Source organism: Lissotriton vulgaris, chromosome 8 (genome assembly GCF_964263255.1).
Source record: "Lissotriton vulgaris chromosome 8, aLisVul1.2, whole genome shotgun sequence".
Taxonomy (NCBI): domain Eukaryota; kingdom Metazoa; phylum Chordata; class Amphibia; order Caudata; family Salamandridae; genus Lissotriton; species Lissotriton vulgaris.
Genome location: NC_141696.1, coordinates 559,376,948 through 559,398,091, shown reverse-complemented (window position 1 = coordinate 559,398,091; position 21,144 = coordinate 559,376,948). Strand labels below are relative to the sequence as shown.

Below are 21,144 nucleotides of genomic sequence, written 5' to 3'. Positions count from 1 at the left end.
TCCTAATTTGAATCTTTTTTTCCATTCTCATCCAGATTGTAAATACTGTATTTTTCACTGTTGGAATCTAGGCCTAATACAACTGGGTAACAATTCAGCCACTCAAGTCACTTGTAATTCACAGATGCTTAGTGATGGCAGTTAATTTCAGTATTTCTTTTAGTCTTGTGTGAGACATGTATGCGTTATTCATAAACTTCCCCGGCATATACTTTGTTTAGAATGTGTGCAATTTTGAATATTTGAGATGGCTGGCAATCTGCTGCCCTCTTCCACCCACCTCCTTCTCCAACTCCCTCTTCTCTTCTCTTCTCCTGTGCTGATCTGCTGCTCTCTTCCACGCCACCTCCTTCTTTAACTCCCTGTTCTCTTCTCCTGCACTAATATGTTGTTCTCTTCCACCCGCTTCCTTCCTTAACTCCCTGTTCTCCTCTCCTGTGCTGACCTACTGCTCTCTTCCACCCCACCTCCTTCTTTATATCCATGTTCTCTTCACCTGTGCTGATCTGCTGCGCTCTACCACCCCGCCTCCTTCTTTAACTCTGTTTTTTTCTCCTATGCTAATCTGCTGTGCCCTCACTCCACCTCCTTCTCTAACTGCCTGTTCTCTTCATCCCGCCTAACTCCCTGTTCTCTTCTCCTGTGATAATCTTTCTGCTATCTTCCTTCCGCCTCCTTCTCTAACTCCCTGTTCCCTTCTCCTGTGCTGATCTGCTGTTCTCTTTCACCCGCCTCCTTCTCTAACTCCCTTTTCTCTTTTCCTGTGCTGATCTGCTGTTCTCTTTCACCCGCCTCCTTCTCTAATTTCCTGATCTCTTCACCTGTGCTGATCTGCTGTTCTCTTCCACCCACCTCCTTCTTTAACTCCCTGTTCTCTTCTCCTGTGCTGATCTGCTGCACTCTTCCACCCACCTCCTTCTTAACTCCCTGTACTCTTCTCTTCTCCTGTGCTGATCTGCTGCTCCCTTACACCGCCTCCTTCTTTAACTCCCTGTTCTCTTCTGCTGTGCTGATCTGCTGCTCTCTTCCACATACATCCTTCTGTAACCACACACACAACCACGCACGCACACACTCACACACATACAAACACAACCACACAAACACACACAATCTCACAAACACACAGAATCGCACACAACCACACACACACTCTACCCCACACTCTACCCCATGCTCAACCCCACGCTCAACCGCACACACAACCACACCCACCCATCTATCTATTGCCCTCACTCTATCTATTGCCCTCACTCTATCTATTGCCCTCACTCTATCTATTGCCCTCACTCTATCTATTGCCCTCACTCTATCTATTGCCCTCACTCTATCTATATATCACCCTCACTCTATCTATATATCGCCCTCGCTCTATCTATCTATCGCCCTCACTCCATCTATCGCCCTCACTCCATCTATCGCCCTCACTTGATCTATCGCCCTCACTCCATCTATCGCCCTCACTCCATCTATGTATCGCCCTCACTCCATCTATGTATCGCCCTCACTCTATCTATGTATCGCCCTCACTCCATCTATGTATCGCCCTCACTCTATCTATGTATCGCCCTCACTCTATCTATCTGCTATCTATCGCCCTCACTCTAGCTATCTATCGCCCTCACTCTAGCTATGGCATCCCCACAGCATCACTATGCGCCACAACAGTATCAATCTGTGCAACCATTCAACAACTGGTTCGAATATGTTCTCTCAATGTTTCAAGCTTTATTACAAATGTCACAAAAAGATGTTAGTATTTCACTTCTGTTCTTGGATTTTCGTCACAAAAAAATACACTGAACATATTCTTCACAAAAGTTTAAGCTATTGGCATTATAAATTACAATAACTTTTATTTAAGTATTAATCATTTAAAAAAATGTAAAGCGATTGTTATTTGTAATATCAATACAGTCACGTAAATACAAAACATGTTGCATTACAAATGCTATCGTGTCATATTTGCAAAAGATAAAAGTATTGGCATTGTAAATGACAATGCTATGCATTTCGCTATTTTTAAAACCAACACATAAATAAAAAATGTGTCATTTACAAGACCAATAGCTCAAAGTTCCCTAATGCGAGACCTATTGCATTGCAAATGCTTGTTTTTTTTTTTAACCATGACCAAACAAGCATTGACAAAGCCAAAAGGTTGGCTGCCAATACCAGACCTATTGCTTGGACATTGCTTGTTGTGTATAGAAAGCAGTCTGAGAATATTCTCGGCTGTATTTTTTCTTCCTTTAGGAAACAGCCTTAAGTGCATTCTGTGATCTCGTCTAATGCACAAATTCTGGAAAGAAACCTATTCTTTTTCGCCTATTCCAATGTGTGTAAACATGTCAGTGCTTGAACGGTAGTGCGTCCCCCTACGCATATTAAAAATGTTAATGTTATTGATATTTGTAAAGCGCAAACTGTTACCTGGTGGTGTCCTGGCGCTGAGCATGATGTCCTACGGAGGCCTAAGGCACAGGGGTAGTGTAGGGAAGTAGCTAGACAAAAAAGCATAATTTTGAAACTACATACAGTACACACGTGCAGTCCCCATCAAGTAAAATGCTGCTGACGGGATTTGTATTTTCATTACATCAAACATGAACCAAGGGTCTGTGCGTTTGTTACAGTGTGTGTTTTCTTTTTTTTTTCTTTTTTTTTTTCTTGCACATATACACATAAACAAAAATGAAACATATAGCTTTCACAGGTTATCTTTTTGATACAAGGCCCCCAGCCTCTGTTAGGTAGCTGCTTGAGGGGCAGTACATATTTATACAGGGTAAACAAATTTATTGTGTATGGTTAATCAAAACCTTTACAATATTGCAAGTATTAAAAATGAGTTCAAACTGTTTTTAAAATAAAAAGTGCTGTTACATTCTGTAATGTCCTTAAACTTTGAAAGAAAAGGGAAAGAAAAAAAAAGAAAAGATAAGAAGCAAATATTGCTTAGTCAGTATTCTTGGCCGTTAATTGTGGTTCATGCCTTCTGTTTTGTGCCATTGGTCACAATTTGTTCGGTTTTCTTTATTAGAACGGTCACCTTCTGTAAAAATCTGGTGGCCCTGCAAGCTGTCTGCAACTGGTATACATTACGTTACATTTACTTCCTTGTTTCCATCTGTTGTAACATATAACACTAAACAAATAGGGTGGGGTGGTCATCATAGGAGGATTAGATGTTGCGAACGCTATTGTTTTTTTCTGGGTGCTGATACAGCCCCTAACGAGTGTCGCTAAAGGGCAAGAATAGCAATATAAGATCCTCCTAATATAACAAGGGGAAAAGAAGTGCAAGACTCGCCCGAGTCATTTGTGTAAACAAACCAAAAAAAACAGCTAATGGGCATCTCTAAACATGATAATCGCCTCGTATGTATTTTTCAATTCCGTATGCATGCATGTTAGTGTTTCAAGTTACATTTGTATGCCTATTTGTTGTGTGTACTGTGGCGTTGAATTGAAATGAGATTAAGGTGATTACTGTTTTTGGTATAAGGCATTGTTTGGTGTTGAGGTCAAAAGAGACGTGGATTGTCCTTTTGTCTTGACGCACATGGCTTTCTTTTTCATTTCCAAACCAGGGCACAGTTTGACAGAACAAGAGAAAAATGAGCTGCTGGCAACTGCGGTGTCTTTGTATGTTGCTGCACAGCAGAGATCACAACGGTTCCTGGAGAGTCGCAGGTAGGATATTTTAGTTCAGCACATTTGCTGGACACCTTCGTCAAAAGCATCACCTAGTTCACAGATAAGTGCGTCGAGAAACAGCATGGCATTGTAATAATGGTTCTAATTAAATTTTCTTTTAATTAATGGTGCTTTAGTTTAAAATTGGTTCATGCTTTTTTTCTCCCCTTCCCCTGAGACATGAAAGGTAAGAAGAGATCATCTGTTGTTTTCTGTATGCACACCAACAACACATTAATAGCAAACCACAAATTTAAAATTGTTAAAAGCTTAGATGGGCATAATGTCTAGTTTGTGGTTGAAAAAGAATATTCCCTCAGGAAAAATGATTTATATAGAATTGAAAGTGAATTCGCAAGTAATTACATTAGCTAGATGCAAACATGAAAATGTTTTTTTGGCGTTTTACTCTGGTCTAGAGGTAGAAATGTGATCTCCCTCTCACAATTTTAACTAGCATTTTGTCTGTACACCCGCTGAGGCATTGCTGCCTTGCCAGGGCATGTTCTTTCAATTTGTTCATACCTTTCTTTGACTTGACATCCGCCATCTTGTGCTAGACATGGATCATGACAGTTCAGAGCGCTTCATATAGGGTTTGTTTACCGAGTGTCATGTTAATATAACTGGAATATAAATTATATTTGTTGAGTAGCAGGAATCTGCTAGCAGATACGGCATGTGACTGACGTCTTGTCTTATGAAACAGAATTGCTGTCTTTTTATTTTTGACCTTTTTTTAACAATATTTTGATGTAACTTTAGATGATAGCCAGTCAGCACAGAGGGTGATTATGTCTGGACTGTGTGAGCGCTGGTGTGAAAAATTATTCGTTTAGGTCAGATATTTCATTTAAAGCTTTATTATTATCCTGAGAAATGTCTCTTACTATACAGATCCTCAGTTAAACCTGTGTCTATTTTAATGTGCTTCATGAGACACTGTTTAAAGCACTACATTTTGTCGGAGCGAAATATATTAGTTTTAATTATTTGTTTTTCCACTTTTGCTATGAAAAGCGACTGCCGCTTAACACTTTGGATAAATGTTTATTGTACTTTGTTTATCACACATTTTACTTCCTTGGCATTGGTTAGTGTTAGGTCTGTTCGCTCATCCTTCCTCAAATAGCAACCTTTTGCATATTGTGTTTTTGCAGAAAACATTACAAATAGTGCGGGTTCTATTGTCAAAGGTAATCGTACTCATGTAGATATATTCTTATGTAAATTTACTCTTGCACCTAGGTGGAAGTCTACACTTTTTCACTGTTTATGGTTCCCATAGCAGGTTTATACATACGTACGTTCAAACTTTCCTGTCTCCACCTCCAAAAATCAGAGCGTTGAGACGTAAGACAGAATTTCCAATTGTAAAGTGCATACTTGTAATTTTTTACATGAATTCGGAAATCTCCCAATGAGAAAGTATAAGGAAAAATGATGTTTATTCACTTTAAAAAAAACAGTAAACATTTTAATGTAAAATTAAAATGTAAATTAATTTAAAATTATTATTAACCTAGAAATAATAAAATAAAATGTTACAGCACATTAGCTCATCAAAATAAATGATATTAAATAATTAAAATATATTATTGTAATTTATCAAATATTCCTTTTAGTCCATTTTTTAAAAATATGCCTCACTAGCTGTCAGAACCCCATTCAGAGGGCCGTGTGAAAGGCAGGAGCTACTGGGCCCAACTGTGAGTGATTGAGGCCGTTTACTCCTGATGTTAAGTGTCCTGACCCACCATGGGCTCTAAGGAACTGGGTCAAATACCCCTTCAGCACATTTCTCTCTCAGTGGTAGCGTGGGTGAGGCCAGCTTCTGGGGGGTGTATATGCAAGGTTTACTTGGACACAAGACTCAAAACATGCTCACTAACCCCAATAAATGAATATCCTGCCAGATACAAACACAAAGGCAAAGACAGTACACCACAAATAATATACACAGTCCTCATAAGGCTGGCACTCGCATTGTCAGGGTAAGATCCTAAGTCCTACTTCCTTGCATAAGGTTGGCGGTTATTCCCATTTACAGGCTAGGCTAGTGAGTACAAGTCTTAGAAGCTCCGCAGTGACTTTTTAAACGGCAAATTATCCCCATTCCATATCGCTACAGTCAAAGCAAGTTCCCCCAGAGACCTGGCGGCCTAGTATTCAGTCTTCTCAGTGGCTCAGCAGTGAGCAGATGTCTGGATGCTTTATGTGAAGCAGCAAGCATCCATGGCGCTCCTCCGGTCATACAGTAAGCCTTCCTAAGTCCAGCAGCATGTTGTTGAGTCGATACGCTGCTTCCACAGATAGCAACCTCCTATGCTTAACTGTCTCACACTGCTCTAGGGTGCAGGCCCACTCTCCTTACTGCGATCCAAACCTGGCATATGGAGGTTGCGAAGAGTTGCTGTTAAAACTGTCAAATTTACGGCAGTGTTCCCCCAAACCTCTTGCCTTCCTCCTACATTTTTCCTGACCTCTTTTTCGCTGGCATTAGGACTCTGTACACTTTACTGCTGCTAACCAGTGCTAAAGTGCTTGTGCACTATCCTCTATATATGGTAACATTGGCTTATACCCAATTGGGATATTTAATTTACTTATAAGTCCCTAGTAAAGTAGCACTGCAGGGCCTGTAAATTAAGTGCTACTAGTGGGCCTGAAGCACTGATTGTGCCACCCACTTAATTAGCCCCTTAAATATGTCTCAGACCTTTCATTGCAGGGTCTGTGTGTGCAGTTGGGAACTGCCATTTTGATCTGGCAAAATAAACCTTTTGCCAGGCCCAAACCTTCCCTTTTTATACATATAGGTCACCCCTAGGGTAGGCCCTGGACAGTCCAGGGGGCAGGGTGCAATGTATTTAAAAGGTTGGACATGTACTTTTAAGTTTTACGTGTCGTGCTAGTAAAAAACTCTTAGATTCGTTTTTAACTACTGCATGGGCTATCTCTCCCATCGGATAACATTGTAGTTGCTTTATTACATTTTATAAGTGCAATTTCTTAATTGGAAGAGATAACTAAGTCATATTTATTGTCTCTGGAATCACAATTTAAAATACTAACTTATGGTGAAGACTTGCTGCGCCTGCCCTTTTTCCTGGGGAAGAAGAACTGGACTAAAGATTTGTTTAGGGCCACTGCCCATTATCCTTTTCAGAATCAAACAAACATATCTGAAAGAAACAGTTAGTTATAGATTCCCTACCTTAGAATTACACCCAGGAGTCAGACTGGATCTGGAAAGATTTTTGTCAGCAGTACCTCTGTGCGTCGAAAGGTGGCGTTGGTTGGCTCCGCGTTCGTCGTTGGCGTCGTGGTCACAGGGATGAGGACACAGTAGCTACTTAGAGTCCGCCCTCATGCACTGACGTCAGTTCTTTCTTTTTCTGCCCCAACCAGCGCAGATCCGGAGAGAGCGGTACCTCAAGTCACTTTTTGACTGACTTGTTTGCTGACTTTTGTTGACACCGTTTTCGAGTCTTCGACTCCTGATACATGTCAGGGATGCACTGCTTCAAGGCTTGCGGTTCCTGTAACCAACTGCTGTTGGTGACGGATCCGCAGAGCGTGTGCCTGTTCTGCCTGGAGCTCGACCACGACCCCAAGTCGTGCTCCGAGTGTGGGATCATGAATCCGAAGTCTGTGCAGGAGCGGTCCCGAAAGTTTCTTGAGGCCCTGCAGTCGGCTCCGCGCAATTCGAGGTCCCGGTCGCATGGGAGGTCAAGGGACCGGTCGCGGAGCCACCACCATCATTCACCTTCCAAGTCTTCTCACTCGGGTCAGGTAAGTCGAAGCACAAGAAGAATTCAAAGAACCATCGTCGCTCTTCGACTTCTCCCCATCCGTCGGTCGACGCGAGGAGGGTTGCGGGTGGTGGCCCTCCCGTGGCTCAGTGTGCGGAGCCTGAAGGTTCGACTTCCGACTTCCCTCCCTTTCTGGGACCCAGAGCGACCCCTGTCCAGCTTCGTCAATTTTACGAAGCGATGCATGCCATCTTTGGGCAGCCCAACCACCCTGGCGAGCCTTCGGACCCCGCAGACCCGGCTGGGGGCCCTGGGCCTTCGAACCCGGCGGCTTCGACCCCGGCAGCGCAGGGTCCCCTTAAATCCAGGCCTATATTCGGATCGGTGCAGGGTGACCTTGTGACACCTCCCCCGGTGCCAGTTCCATCTGCACCACGTCCGCAACCGGCGTCGGCTGTGTCTCCAGCCGACCCCTGCCTCCACCTTGATGTAGACACGGAGCCGGACCGGCATCAACTGATGCCGGATCTGGTGCTGATGGGTACTTTTGTGCCCTTGTTCAACCCTGGCTCTTTTAGACCAGATTGGCAGCCAGAAGAGGGAGAGAAGGACTGATAGGGGTCTGGTGACCCTCTAACTGACCAGTTAGGATATGAACCGAACTGGAGAGAGGAACTTGGGGAAGCTAGTGGTCTGGATACCTCACCAGACCTTGGCATGTTGTCTCCTCCTACCGTTGCTACGGAGGAAGGACGTCTTACGCTGTGGTGTTGCGCAGGGCGGCGGAACATCTCCACCTGGAGCTACCTAGGGTGGCAGTCAGGACGAACCTCCTGACTGAGGTGCTTCAACCAGCGGCGAGCTCTTCGGAGGCCCTGCTTCCGTTTAATGATGCCCTCACTGACATCCTTTTGGGCACCTGGTCCAGGCCCAACACAGGGGCTCCTGTGAATAGGATGATTACCCAAGGCCACTGCCTGGCTCCGGGTGACAAATCTTTCCTCTCCCAACACCCCTGAGAGATTGGTGGTCCAAGATTCTACCTCCAAAAGCTCATTCCCTAATTCACCACCTAATAGGGAATCCAAAAAGATGGACCATCTTTGGTAAAATATGTTTTTTCCTCCAGCTTGGGACTGCGGTCGGTAAACACTGCATATCTGTTGGGCCGTTATACCCACTCTGTGTGGGATACGGTGGCTCAAGTGCTGCCTCAGTGCCTGGAGGAGGCCTGGGCTGTACTCTCCTGTGCAGTTGCTGAGGGGAGAGACGGAACAAAGTTTACCATCCCCTTAAGTCTGGATACCACCCACTCACTAACCAGGCCGATTTCCACGTCAGTAGCCCTGCGACGCTACGCCTGGTTGAGGTTGACTGTTTCTTTCCGGGGATGTCCAATCCCCTCTTATGGACATTCCCTTTGATGGACGTCAGCTATTGGGCGACAAGGCAGACAATGCAATGGAGCGCTTTAAGGACTCTCGGGCTTCGGCCAGGTCCATGGGCCTCTCCACCACCCGCCCTGCACAGCCCGCTTTTCGCCTCTTCCGTGGCTACGGAAGGGGTGCCCCGCCACGTCCCACCCAGAGCCACAGGCCAGTGCAAGCTGTTCAGCCCTCTGCACGGCCGGGGACATGGGAACCACCGCCGTAGTTCCTGGGTCCACCACAGTCCCCTCTGCAGCAGCCTCCAAACCCGACCTTTCAGGGCCACCAATCGCCAGTGGGTGGTAGGATTCGCCATCCCCTCTCCCACTGGCGCACCATCATGTTGGACCTGTGGGTTTTGCAAGTAGTCCAAAGGGGCTACTCCCTCCCCTTCGAGACTACCCCTCCATCCATGCCACCTCAGTACCAGCCCATGTCGGAGGATCACATAGTCCTTCTCCAAAAGTTTCGGCACTCTTGCCAAGGGTGCCATTGAGCGAGTTCCTGTCCCAGAAGTAGGTCGCGGTTGTTATTGCCACTACTTTCTGGTGCCCAAGAAGGACAAAGGCCTGTGTCTTATCTTGGATCTCAGGGACGTCAACCGCTTCCTCCGGAAGGAGAAGTTCAAAATATTGACGCTGGCTCAAGTCCTGTCTGCCCTTGACCCTGGAGACTGGATGGTAGTGTTGGACTTGCAGGACGCTTATTTTCACATCCACGTCCTGCCTTCCCACCGGCGTTACCTGCGGTTCACGGTAGGCCACAAGCACTTTCAGTTCAAAGTGCTCCCCTTTGGCCTTGCCAGCGTCCCTCGGGTGTTCACGAAAGTGATGGCGGTGGTCGCAGCTCATCTGCGCAGATCAGGCGTTCCAGTCTTCCCCTATCTCGAAGACTGGCTATTAAAGGCAGTCTCGCACCAGGCTGTCGTCTCCCACCTCCAGACTACGGCCGACCTCCTGTATTCGCTGGGGTTCCCCATCAAAGTGCCAACGTCACACCTGACTCTCTCTCAGGAGCTCCTCTTCATCAGAACGGTTCTGGACACGATGCAGTTTCGAGTCTATCCTCCCGAACACCCAGTCCGGGATATTCGGGCTATGATTCCGATCTTTCAGCTTCTATTCCGTGTTTCGGTCAGGATGACCCTCCGGCTACTGGGCCTCATGGCCTCCTGCATCCTGCTGGTGAACCATGCCAGATGGCATATGTAGGCTTTGCAGTGTGACCCGACGGCAGATTCCTCTCCCTTACCAACCAGAGTTCACAGTGGTGACCGATGCGCCACTTTTAGAATGGGACGGCCACATAGGGGAGGCGGAGATCAGAGCCCTCAGGTCTCCGGCGGAATCCGGGCTCTACATCAACCTTCTGGAGCTTCGGACGAATCGTTTTACACTCAAAACATTCCTTCCCTCGGTCCGGGGACGAGTAGTGCAGGTGTTCACGGACAACACCACCGCCAAGTGGTACTGCAACAAACAAGGCTGGGTGGGGTCTTGGGTCCTATGTCACGAGGCCTTCTGCCTCTGGACATGTTGGGAACATCAGTGCATATCCCTGGTGGTTCAACACCTGGCAGCTTTACTGAATGCCAGGGTGAACAAACTCAGTCGCAGGTGCATGGTGGATCACGAATGGCGTGTTCACTCGGAGGTGGTGAAAGGTCTCTTTCAACAGTGGGGAGAGCCTTGGTTAGATCTATTCGTCACCGAAGATAACACACAATGTGAACAATTCTGCTTGTTTTAATTTCCAAGGCGGCACTCGCTAGGCGACGCTTTTCATCGCGGGTGGAGTTGTGGTCTTCTGTACGCCTTTCCCCCATACCACTTCTGCCCAGAGTGCTGAAGAAGATCAGGCGCGACCGGGCCCAAGTCATTCTGGTGGCTCTGGATTGGGCACAAAAAGTCTGGTATCCCGAGCTGCTACACATGTCCATCGACACTCCAATCAGACTGCCTCTTCGGGAGGATCTTCTGTTGCAGCAGCAGGGGACGGTCCTCCACTCGAACCTGCCCAGCCTCCACCTCCTTGTGTGGAGATTGAAGTTGTTTGACCTGCCTCCCGAAGTCTGTGATGTTAACTTGGCAGCCAGGCGTCCCTAAACTAAGACAGTATACGCCTGCAGATGGAACAAATGTGTGGCATGGTGCGCAACAAAGGCTGTGGATCCCTTTTCTGACTCTTTCTGAGGTTCTCTTGTTCCTCATTTCTTTAGCTCAGCAAGGCTCCTCTCTGGGAACTATAAAGGTCTAACTCTCGGCCATTTCAGCCTTTCTTAGGCTTCCTGATCAGCCTTCTCTTTTCAAGTCCCCTGTTGTAAATCGCTTCTTTAAGGGCATTACTCCTCTTTTTTTCTCCTGTTCCCTTCATAATGCCCCAGTGGGACTTGAACTTGGTTCTTACGTATCTTATGTGCGCTCCCTTTGAGCCACTACATAAACTGTCCTCTCAGGCTTCTGACTTTAAAAACTGTCTTCCTGGTGGCCATCACCTTAGCCCGCAGGGTGAGTGAGCTCCAAGCTCTTTCTTCAAAGCCTCCTTTTCTGACTGTCCATCCGGACAAGGTTGTCCTTAGAAAGCGTCAATCCTTCTTTCCCAAAGTGGTTACTCCTTTTCATATTGGAGAGACCATCACGTTGCCCACCTTCTTTCTGCCTCCGCATCCTTACACAGAGGAAGAGAGGCTCCAACGTCGGGATCCAAAACGTGCACTTTCATTTTATTTGGATCGCAGAAAGCAATTCCGGGTGGATGACAAGCTCTTTGTTGGCTACGTGGGCGCCAAAAAAGGTTGGGCCGTGCACAAACGGACAATCTGTAGGTGGGTCGTTTTGTTCATTGAAGGGTGCTATTGTTTGGCAAAGAAGGACCCTCCAGTGGGGCTGCACGCCCATTCCACCAGGGCTACAGTAGCTACTACTGCTGTGGGACGAGGATTCCTCGTCAATGACATATGTGAGGCAGCTACGTGGGCATCGCTGCACACGTTCACAAAGCACTTCTGCCTGGACAGCCAAGTCCGGAGAGATGGCTTCTTTGGCCCTTCTGTTCCCCAGGACTTTCTGGTGAGAACTTGGTTCGCATCCCCACCTCCGGGGTTGGTATTGCTGGGGTATCTATTCTAAGGTAAAGAATCTATAACTAACTATTTCTTTCAGATAAACAAGTTACTTACCTTCAGTAATGATATATCTGTAAGAAACATAGGTTAGTTATAGAATCCTTACCGCCGCACCCATCCTCCCCGTTCTGCGAACTGACTTCTGTTGTTAAGGTATTCCTTTCAGGGCCCTAGTTTTGTGGACCAGTGGTCAGTGTCTTGCATGGCTCTGCGCTTTTGGTGTGGAAAGTTTTGTACAGAGCTGACATCAGCACGCGAGGGCAGGCACTTAAATGGCTACCTCGACGTCATCCGGGCGACCACGACCCCAACGACGAACGCATAGCTGACCGACGCCACCTTTGAACACGCAGGGGTACTGCTGACGTCAAATTTTCCAGATCCAGTCTGACACCTGGGGGTAATTCTAAGGTAAGGAATATATAACTAAAATGTTTTGTTACCGAAGGTAAGTAACTTGTTCTTTGAAGTGCAGAAGAAAGACTCCCTTCCTTGTGCGTGTGTGTGGATATGTGTGTGTGTGTCCTAGCCAGATCTCAGGAATGCAGGCAATCCACATATCTATCTGGGATCACTCCTCCACTTGCCTTTGAAAGGCCAAGGGCTTCCAATATGGAACCCACAGGCCTCTATGTGCTGTACCACGCACAGGCACACATATATTACAGCACACACTTGCAAACACATATGTGCTGCACAACGCTACATACTAACATGATGAATGCCAAGGGCAAGTTAGGAACACAGCAGTGAAACTTTACACAAGTGGGACGGTAGGCCTCACTCCAGTGAAATAGGTAAAAGATCTGTTCACTCCACTGATCACTAATACAAAAACGGTATGCTGCCACCACAGCTGCAGTCAGTGTAATTTTCTTCGGCCAAGGCCACACAGCAGCCCTCATTCTACTAGACCTCTCAGCAGCCTTCAACATCGTCTCCCACCACAGTCTAGCCACCAGACTCCATAACGCCGGCATACAAGGAACTGCCCAAGACTGGATCCGCTCTTTCCTTGCCAGCTTAACTTAAAGAATCAGACTCCCACACTTTCTCTCCAAACCCACAGAGATCAGATACTTAGTACCACAATGATTCTCACTCAGCCCAAGGCTCTTCATCATCTACATGGCGTCTCTCTCAACCATTGTCCGAAAATACGGACTCCGCATAGTGTCCTACGCCGTTGACACCCAGCTCATTCTCTCCCTCACCAAGGAACCCGGCATCACCAGACACAGTTTCCAGGAAGAAATGAAGGACCTTGCATCCTGGATGAGCAGCAGCTGCTTGAAGCTTAACTGGGAGAAAACGGAAGTCCTCATCATCGGATCCACCCCCTCTGCGTGGGTCGACACATTGTGGCCCCCAGCCCCCGGCAACCCTCCTGCACCCACGGATCACGCCCGCACCTCAGCATCATACTCGACTACTCCCTCACCATGAACCAACAGATTAACGCAGAATCTACCACGTGCTTCAACACTCTCCGCAAGACCTTCAAATGGATCCCTCTCAAATCCAGAAAGACCTCCACCAACGCACTCCTAACCAGCAGACTGGACTACGGGAATGCCCTCTATGCCGGAATCAACAAATCTCTACTCCACAAACTCCAGACCATCCAGAACGCCGCAGCCAGACTCGTCCTCAGCATCCCACGACAAGCCCACATCACCCAGCACCTACGGAAACCTCCACTGGTTCCCCATCGAAAAGAGAGTGACCTTCAGGCTGCTACTCATGCCTACAAATCCCTCCACAACATCGTACCCCAGTTCCTCAACGAAAGAATCTCCTTCTACGCCCCAAGTGAAACCTTCGCTCCGCTGACCTTGCCCTGGCTGAAATCCCAAGCATTCGCATAGCCAGAGCGGGAGGAAGAGAATTCTCCTACATCGTCTGGAATACAAGACCTGGAACAAACTCAGCATCAGATGAACCTGCACACTGCAAGCATTCAGGAAGAGCCTCAAGACCTGACTCTTCAGTTGAATCAGAGCTGCCTGAATTTCTCCCCTCCCCACAACACCTTCAGACCCTCACGGTGAATAGTGCGCTTTACAAATCCCTGATTGATTGATTGATGGTGCACACACATGAGCCGTGTTCGCCAATGACAAAAAATCGGTAGCATGATCCATAATATCTCCGCAGCTGAGGCACTCAGTGAAGGTGTGCAAGTCAATCACCATGCACAGGACCTTTCTGTTTCAACTGTAGTATTTTAATATTAAGAAAATTCAAGTTAACATATATTTATTTGTATTAGTTAATAATAATGCTAAATAAAAGTTTTATCTAATTATTTTTAAACATAAGTTGATTGTTCATTTTTAAAATGATAGAGTATTTTACCTTTTAATTTAAACACTAAAAATAATTATATGTATATTTAATTTCAAAGTCAAAATATTTTAATTTGTTTAATATTTTTTTTTTTTATATTTTTTTTTTAGTGTTGAATTAAATTCCCCCCTACATTATTTTCTATGGGCTCAAGTTGCAGTACCTGTGAGTGTCTATATATGGTGTTAACCTTACTCCAAGGCTGGAGAACATTTAGTTGTAGTTTGTGAATAGCTATGGCCTTACTCTTTTGTGGATGGGTATTAGCATGTCCCTCCCTAAACTGCTTCTTATCCCCCTCCAATTTAGTAGTAAGTATTCTCCATTTTCATGGCTCTCCCCTCACCATCCCACATTTTCTACAAAACACATATATATATGTGTGCGGGGATTTCTGCCACTTTGACAGAGATTCCTGAATAAAAAAGATAGGAGAGGCAGTCTCCTCTTTGTGAATAGCATTTTGTAGTACTACTTTACAAGCAAAAAATGCAGTTTGTTACTAGACCCCTATGTGTTTTCACTTGTCCTTCCTCTTAGATAGCAGAGACAGATGATATATTGCAAAACCACCTTCATTAGGCATTGTTCTTTTAGGATTTGGTTCCTACTGAAGGTCCTCTGTAAACTCTGACAAACAGTAGGTGCGGATGGTGTGAAAAATATTAACCGTTTAACGATAAACAGAAAAAATTGACAAAAATAAGTGGCGTAGTTCAGTTCTATGTCGACTGCACTGGAAGCGATGTGCGCAGTCGCTTAATACGCACCACCCCTGCACGCTGACATCAGTTCTTTGTTTTCTGCGCCATCAACGCAGATCCAAAGATAGAGCTACCTCTGTCAATTTTTTAGACAACTTTTTTCAATTTGTTTCAACCCTTTTCTTTTTTTTGAGACCTTGTCTCCTAGTGTGTGAGGATGTTACCCAAAAAAACTGTAGGATTTAAACTTCCCAGTTCCTATCACAGACAGATGTCTGTGACAAACTCCTGTCTGATTTGTCTCTGGTGCTTGGAGCTGGGCCACGACTTCAAGCCTTGCGAGGACTGCTGTGCCATGAACTCCAAAGCGCTGCAGGAGCGCCCCCTGAAGCTCCATTTCACCCGATGCCAGTTGACTTGGCGACACTCCAGGTCCCGGTCACATAGACACCCTCTCAATGAACGTCAACAACATCTTACTGTCTGTTTCCAAACCAAACAAGCTCCATACTGGCTGTAATGCAGAAACTAGAGAAATTTGAAAAAGTATCCGGGATCAATATTAATTTAGCCAGATCCTGGACACTCCACACCACATGAGCAGGTGTCTTGGGCCAAGGAGGGATTCTCCTTCTACTGGCCTACCCAATCCCTAACCTACCTCTCTATGCAGACTGTTTCATCCATAGATCACCTGACACTGGCGGTCAGGCAGCACCAACATCCTTGGCCCCCGGGGTCCTTTCTTTGTGTGGTAAAATAGATGTTGTTAAAATGGGGCTTCCACAGTGGATCCTATTTCTCTTTCAGGCTGTTCTCCTTCCGGCACCCGGTTCTACACTTAAAACAAAAATGCAAGGCACAATAGATATATTTGTATGTGTGGTGAACTAAACAAGGCTAGCTAGATGCCAAATGCTCAAACTCCCCAAAGACAGAGGACTAGGGCTCCCAAACATGGCATGTTACTGTCAGGTGACGCAACGTTGGTGCCTTGTAGAATGAGGCTGAGAAGAATCATAGAAGCACTGGTGTTTCGTGGATCCAGGTAGTGGCAGGTACAACCCTTTTAGAGATTCCAATGCTTGGAAAAACAAAACCGGACATGGGCCTCTACTCCTCGCTGCTAAGAGGAGCAATGCCAGCATTGTGAGATAAAGATGCGTTCTTGCTGGACTTCATGGCATTTCCCACTCCCCATTCTCTCTGATACTGAATAACCCTGAAATGTCTGTGGTGATTGAAGGGGGAGGCAGCTTTGACTTCTGGAAAATAAAGGGATATATATGCCAGCTGAGGTCATGTTTGCAGAGCCCAGGGTAAGTTCATTCGAGTACCTTAAAATGGGAATTTGCCTTCCTAGTAAATGGAGCAATATCACTGCTGTCATGTAAGGCATTGGGTCTTACAACTTCCAAACCACATGTTAGCAGAGTTCTGACCTCCTTTAAAAGATGCTGATCACCAAAGAGGGGATAAGAAACTCGTTTCGGACATACATAGATTTATGACACAGACAACAAATGAAGGGAGGACATTGGTTAAAAGAGATGCGAGCTGGAAATAGTCCGACCACTCGCTGACTTGGGAGTGCATCCTCAAATTCCACAACTGTAAAAGAGGCACTGATAAAAGTGATAATATATTGGTAACATACCACCACCAAACTACATGCAAGGCGCACCCACAGGTCTGACACATGTTGTCAAGGATGGGGAGAAGTGGCCAACGTGACGCGCATACTCTGGCAATGTCCTAGATTGCGAACAGATATCTTGAGATATACAACATGTTTAGGAAACAGTATCTAGGTTCTCTTCCAGGGTATCCTCATCAATAGTCATAAGCACTAGAATATTCCCACCCATGCGCGAGACCACGGAAACACAATCGTATATGTGCCCGACTTATATGCAAATGCAGCCTTACACACACTAGAGCTGAATAATGCTGTAAGGACTCCCCATTATATCATAAAAGAATACATTAGAAACAGGGAAAAACAACAGCAGAACATGTTTTAAAACTGTTTTAATGCTTAGCAGTCAGCACAAACTCTCACATAGGACTAAAAGCATATACAGCTCCTAGGCTGCATTGCAGAAACATAGCTTAAAAAGTCTGAAAAGCTAACTCATAGCAACATAGAGATAAACTGGCACTGTGCCTTTAAGGCAGTCATGACCCCCAGCTTCCCATCATGCCTCAGGGGTGACAGTTAGGGCAGTTGTTTTTTCCTGCTTCTTCAGGAAGAATCCTGGTTACACAGCTCCACTTCTTTCTGATATTTGTCAGAAATAATTTTGACTTACTTCGACGTCTTCCATCTATTGAAGTCAGGTTCTGTCCTTTTTTGACATTTTTGGGCATTTTTTCCTCTCAAAATGCCATCTCTTTTTGACACCCCTACCCTTCTTGTGGTAAAAAGGCCAGGTCAGACTCTCATGAGGTCTTTATTCTTTGTTTACCTAAGGACCATTTCCCCAAGACTTGTCCTCATTGCCAGTCCCTGTCCAAAAGGACTTTAAAAGACAGACAAAGGATCCGTATTTATGGGCTGGCAGAAAAGGCATCTTCCAGAGGCAGGTCTCTGGTGAGGAAATGCTCCAAGAGAGCGAGATCTCCATCCAGAAGTAAGGTCCCTCGCTCTTCTGCTTCAGCGTCAGGCTCAGCGCTGAAAAATATACCACCAGTGGGGCATTTGTCCAAGAAAAGACCATAGATCAGGTACGCCGTCGAAGAATCATGATCCTCCGTCGTCGTCAACCCGGCGGCGATCGGCGTCAAGGAGTAGGAGCCTTCCGCCGTCGTCAACCCGGCGACGATCGGCGTCGAGGAGCAGAAGTCCCCCGTCGTCGTCAGCTAGGCGTTCGGTGTCGAGGGCAGGTACCCCTCCGTCATCGTCAGTCCATCGGCGATCGACGTCGAGGGTCAGGAGTCCTCTGCTGTCGTCAACCCAGCGACGATCGGCGTTGAGGATCGGGACCCCTCCGCCGTCGTCTCGACGACGATCGGCGTCGAGGATTAGCAGCCCTCCGCCATCGTCTCGGCAACGATAGGCGTTGAGGAAGAAGAGCCCTCCGCCGTCGTCAACATGGCGACGATCGGGTAACACAGAAGTTATAAAACTCCCTCACCTTCTGGGACATGTTTGGACAGTAGAAGTGGATGACTAGTCTACTCCAAGTCTTGGCCTGATCAAGATGCCCAGTTAGGGAGATGTTAGGATGGGTGTCAGAACTCTCTGTATTGCTGAGGCACTACCACTCTCCTAGTGACACCAGCTTTGGGATCTCTAGCCTCAGTGTACAGGAGCCCCTGCTCCCAATAGGTTCTGTGGGTGCTCTTGGCATCTTCCTTTTCCTTTGCAGCAGCTTGCTGTCTCAGGCTCAAGAGTGGGACACCGTTTCTGTCCCTGGCACAGCTCTTCTCTAGAGGGTCCCCCTGGACATAAGAGCTCTGCCATGTAAGGCCCAAATTCCTGGGGCTCAGTTCCCTCTGGGACTGAGAGGCCTTCTCCCCGAGAAGAGGAGACATGAGCTTGTGACTATTCAGAAGTTGTTTTCCCAGACTTCTTACCGGTTCTCTTGGAAGATTGGGACAATATTCAGGGCTCCAGTTCCTCTTTTTCACCCTGAGATTTGCTCAGTGCTCTGGTTTTTACGTTCGCCCATTCATGTATCCCCTGCATGGCTGCGTGGCATCTGAGCCCCATGCTGAGGTCTCCAGATCATCCCCTAGCAGACATTCAACAGGAATTGCAGAGGACATGACCACCTTCTTTTGGCCTGTAACCCCTCCCCACTCTAAGGACACCATAGTCATGGGATGAACTTTAGCATGGTTATCAGCATTGGTGACTGAGTTTGTCCAGCCGAAATACTGCTCTGGGGATATCCGTTTTTCAGTCACCATGGTGGCACTTGCACCTGTATCCCTCAGTGCTTCTATCCTTACCCCATTGATATGTGGCTGTTGTCTGTATTTCTCCAGGTTACTGGGCCAGACAGCCAGGACCGCTACATCCATCCCACCCTCTGAGATCAAGGTAGCTTCAGTGTGCTCTCTGACCTGGTCAGGGCACACCAAGGCTTCTATCTGCAGACTCACCAACCCAGTGGTTACTGTTGGTGAACTAGAGGAAGCCTTTTTGGTACAGGGTGAGTCCATAGTTCAGTGTTCATTGACCGGGTGAGCCGCCGGTGGTGGGGCTCCCCCTCCTTTTAGGAGAAAGAACGAGAGTGTGCATCAGTGGGGGAGCGTTGAACTGCAAGACTCTGGGCATCGCGGGTCCCGCAGACCCAAAATTGAAATTTAGCCCGCTGGACTAACGAGCGAGCAGTTGTAGACCTGCAGGTTCTCCTCTGGTGCAGCGAGCGGGCAAGGAAACACACATGGAAGCTGATGCCTGACTCCAATATGGCGGCTGTGCGAGCCACGAAAGATCTCCTGTAATGCAGGTACCGGCGGGGCTAGTGGAGTCTGCAGGGGCTAACAGAGGCCTACTAAGCAGCTTACCCTGTTTTTGGCGGCACCTGGGGGCAGCAAATGAGGGATTTCAGTATACCCGGGTGACCGACCTCGACATGGCCACCACATCAAAGGCCTGAAACAGCCAGGCTCCTACCTACAATTTCTCACACTCATTAATGATCTTTAGCTACACAAGCAGGGAACATACTTGACGTGGGGACCCACATGGAGCAAAAGGAAACTAGCCCCCAAAAGGACAGACTCAAGGGAGGAAGAGGCAGAGGAACTCAAGATGGCCGCCGGGTGAGGAGCCCCGGCCGGGAGCTCCCTGACTAGGGACTGCCTATTTTACATTAATCCCTGGAACTATCCCCCTTCTACCACCCACACCTCCAGGGATCTGTGGACTGTATTCCGGCGTTTCCTCCCTCCCCCGAGTGAATTTTGTTGTCCGGCCACAAAACCCACCAAGTATCCAGATAGACGCTAGTGGATCCCTGTCAACATGGCCATGGTTCGTTGAGCTGCATTCGTAGCTGAGAGGAGATGGGCTGGGGATCACCCATCCGGCAGTCACCTACCTTGTTATGTTATGTTATTATAATTTATAGCGCGCACGGATACTCTTGAGTGTCCCGGCGCGCAGCCATAGGTAAGATGGAAATAGAGAGACTGAGAAGGAGAGAGACAGAAAAACCAAATTAAACTAACAAATGTGTCTTCAGTTTCCGTTTGAACAGTACTGCATCCTGAATGGAGCGTAGCTCCAGGGGAAGTGCATTCCAGGCCGAACTGGCCTTCACGGTAAAAGAGCTACCTCCCAGCCGCTGAAGCTTGAAGCGAGGGACTCGGACCAAGCAAAGGGCCTGAGAACGGAGGGGACGTGAGGGCAGATAAAAGGCAAAGCGTCTCTGCAAATAGACAGGGCCAAGACTATGAAGGGCACAACGGGTCAAAACCAGAGCCTTAAACCTGACTACACAACACAGGGAGACAGTGGAGAGAGCGCAGATGAGACTGTACGCTAGTCCTAGATGAGATACCCAGCAGTAGTCTAGCCGCTGTATTCTGCACGACCTGGAGTCGCTTCAACAAGTAGGCAGGAATGCCAACATAAAGTGCATTCGCATAATCCAGGCGAGATAATATCAATGCACAGGTGACTGTCTTTTTCGATGCCTGCGGGAGAAGTGAAAAAAAAGACCTCAAGGTTTTAAAGAGGCCAAAACAGCAGCCAGTCAGTTTGTTGATGTGTGTTGAAAAAGAGAGGGACTCATCAAACCAGACCTCCAAATTTCTAGCTGGCTGACCCGTGGAAGATGGCAGCGATGAGTCTGGAGGCCACAAAAGTTGGCGAAAGTTAGATGGAAAGCTGCCAAAAATCAGAATCTCTGACTTTTGTTCATTACATATCAACTGGGCATCCGCCATCCAGCTAAAAACTGTAGCAAGGCAATGCTGGGCCGCTGAGACAGAGAGTGAGCTCTTGTCCCAGGTAAAAAGCAGCTGGGTATCATCAGCATAGGCCATAACCGTAGCTCCTAGTTACTCCGCCAAGTATATCAAATGTGTAACATAGATATTAAAGAGGAGTGGGCTAAGGACAGAGCCTT

General features: G+C 47.0%; 1 protein-coding gene across 1 annotated transcript in view; it reads left to right on the top strand.

Moving 5' to 3' along the window:
• PCCA (propionyl-CoA carboxylase subunit alpha) overlaps positions 1-21,144 on the top strand; it is a 2,575,253-nt gene that overhangs the window by 1,297,711 nt on the left and 1,256,398 nt on the right. Inside the window, exon 18 of the mRNA XM_086934374.1 lies at positions 3,594-3,696. Coding sequence (XP_086790500.1) covers positions 3,594-3,696 — 103 coding nt within the window. The remainder of the gene's footprint in view (positions 1-3,593; positions 3,697-21,144) is intronic.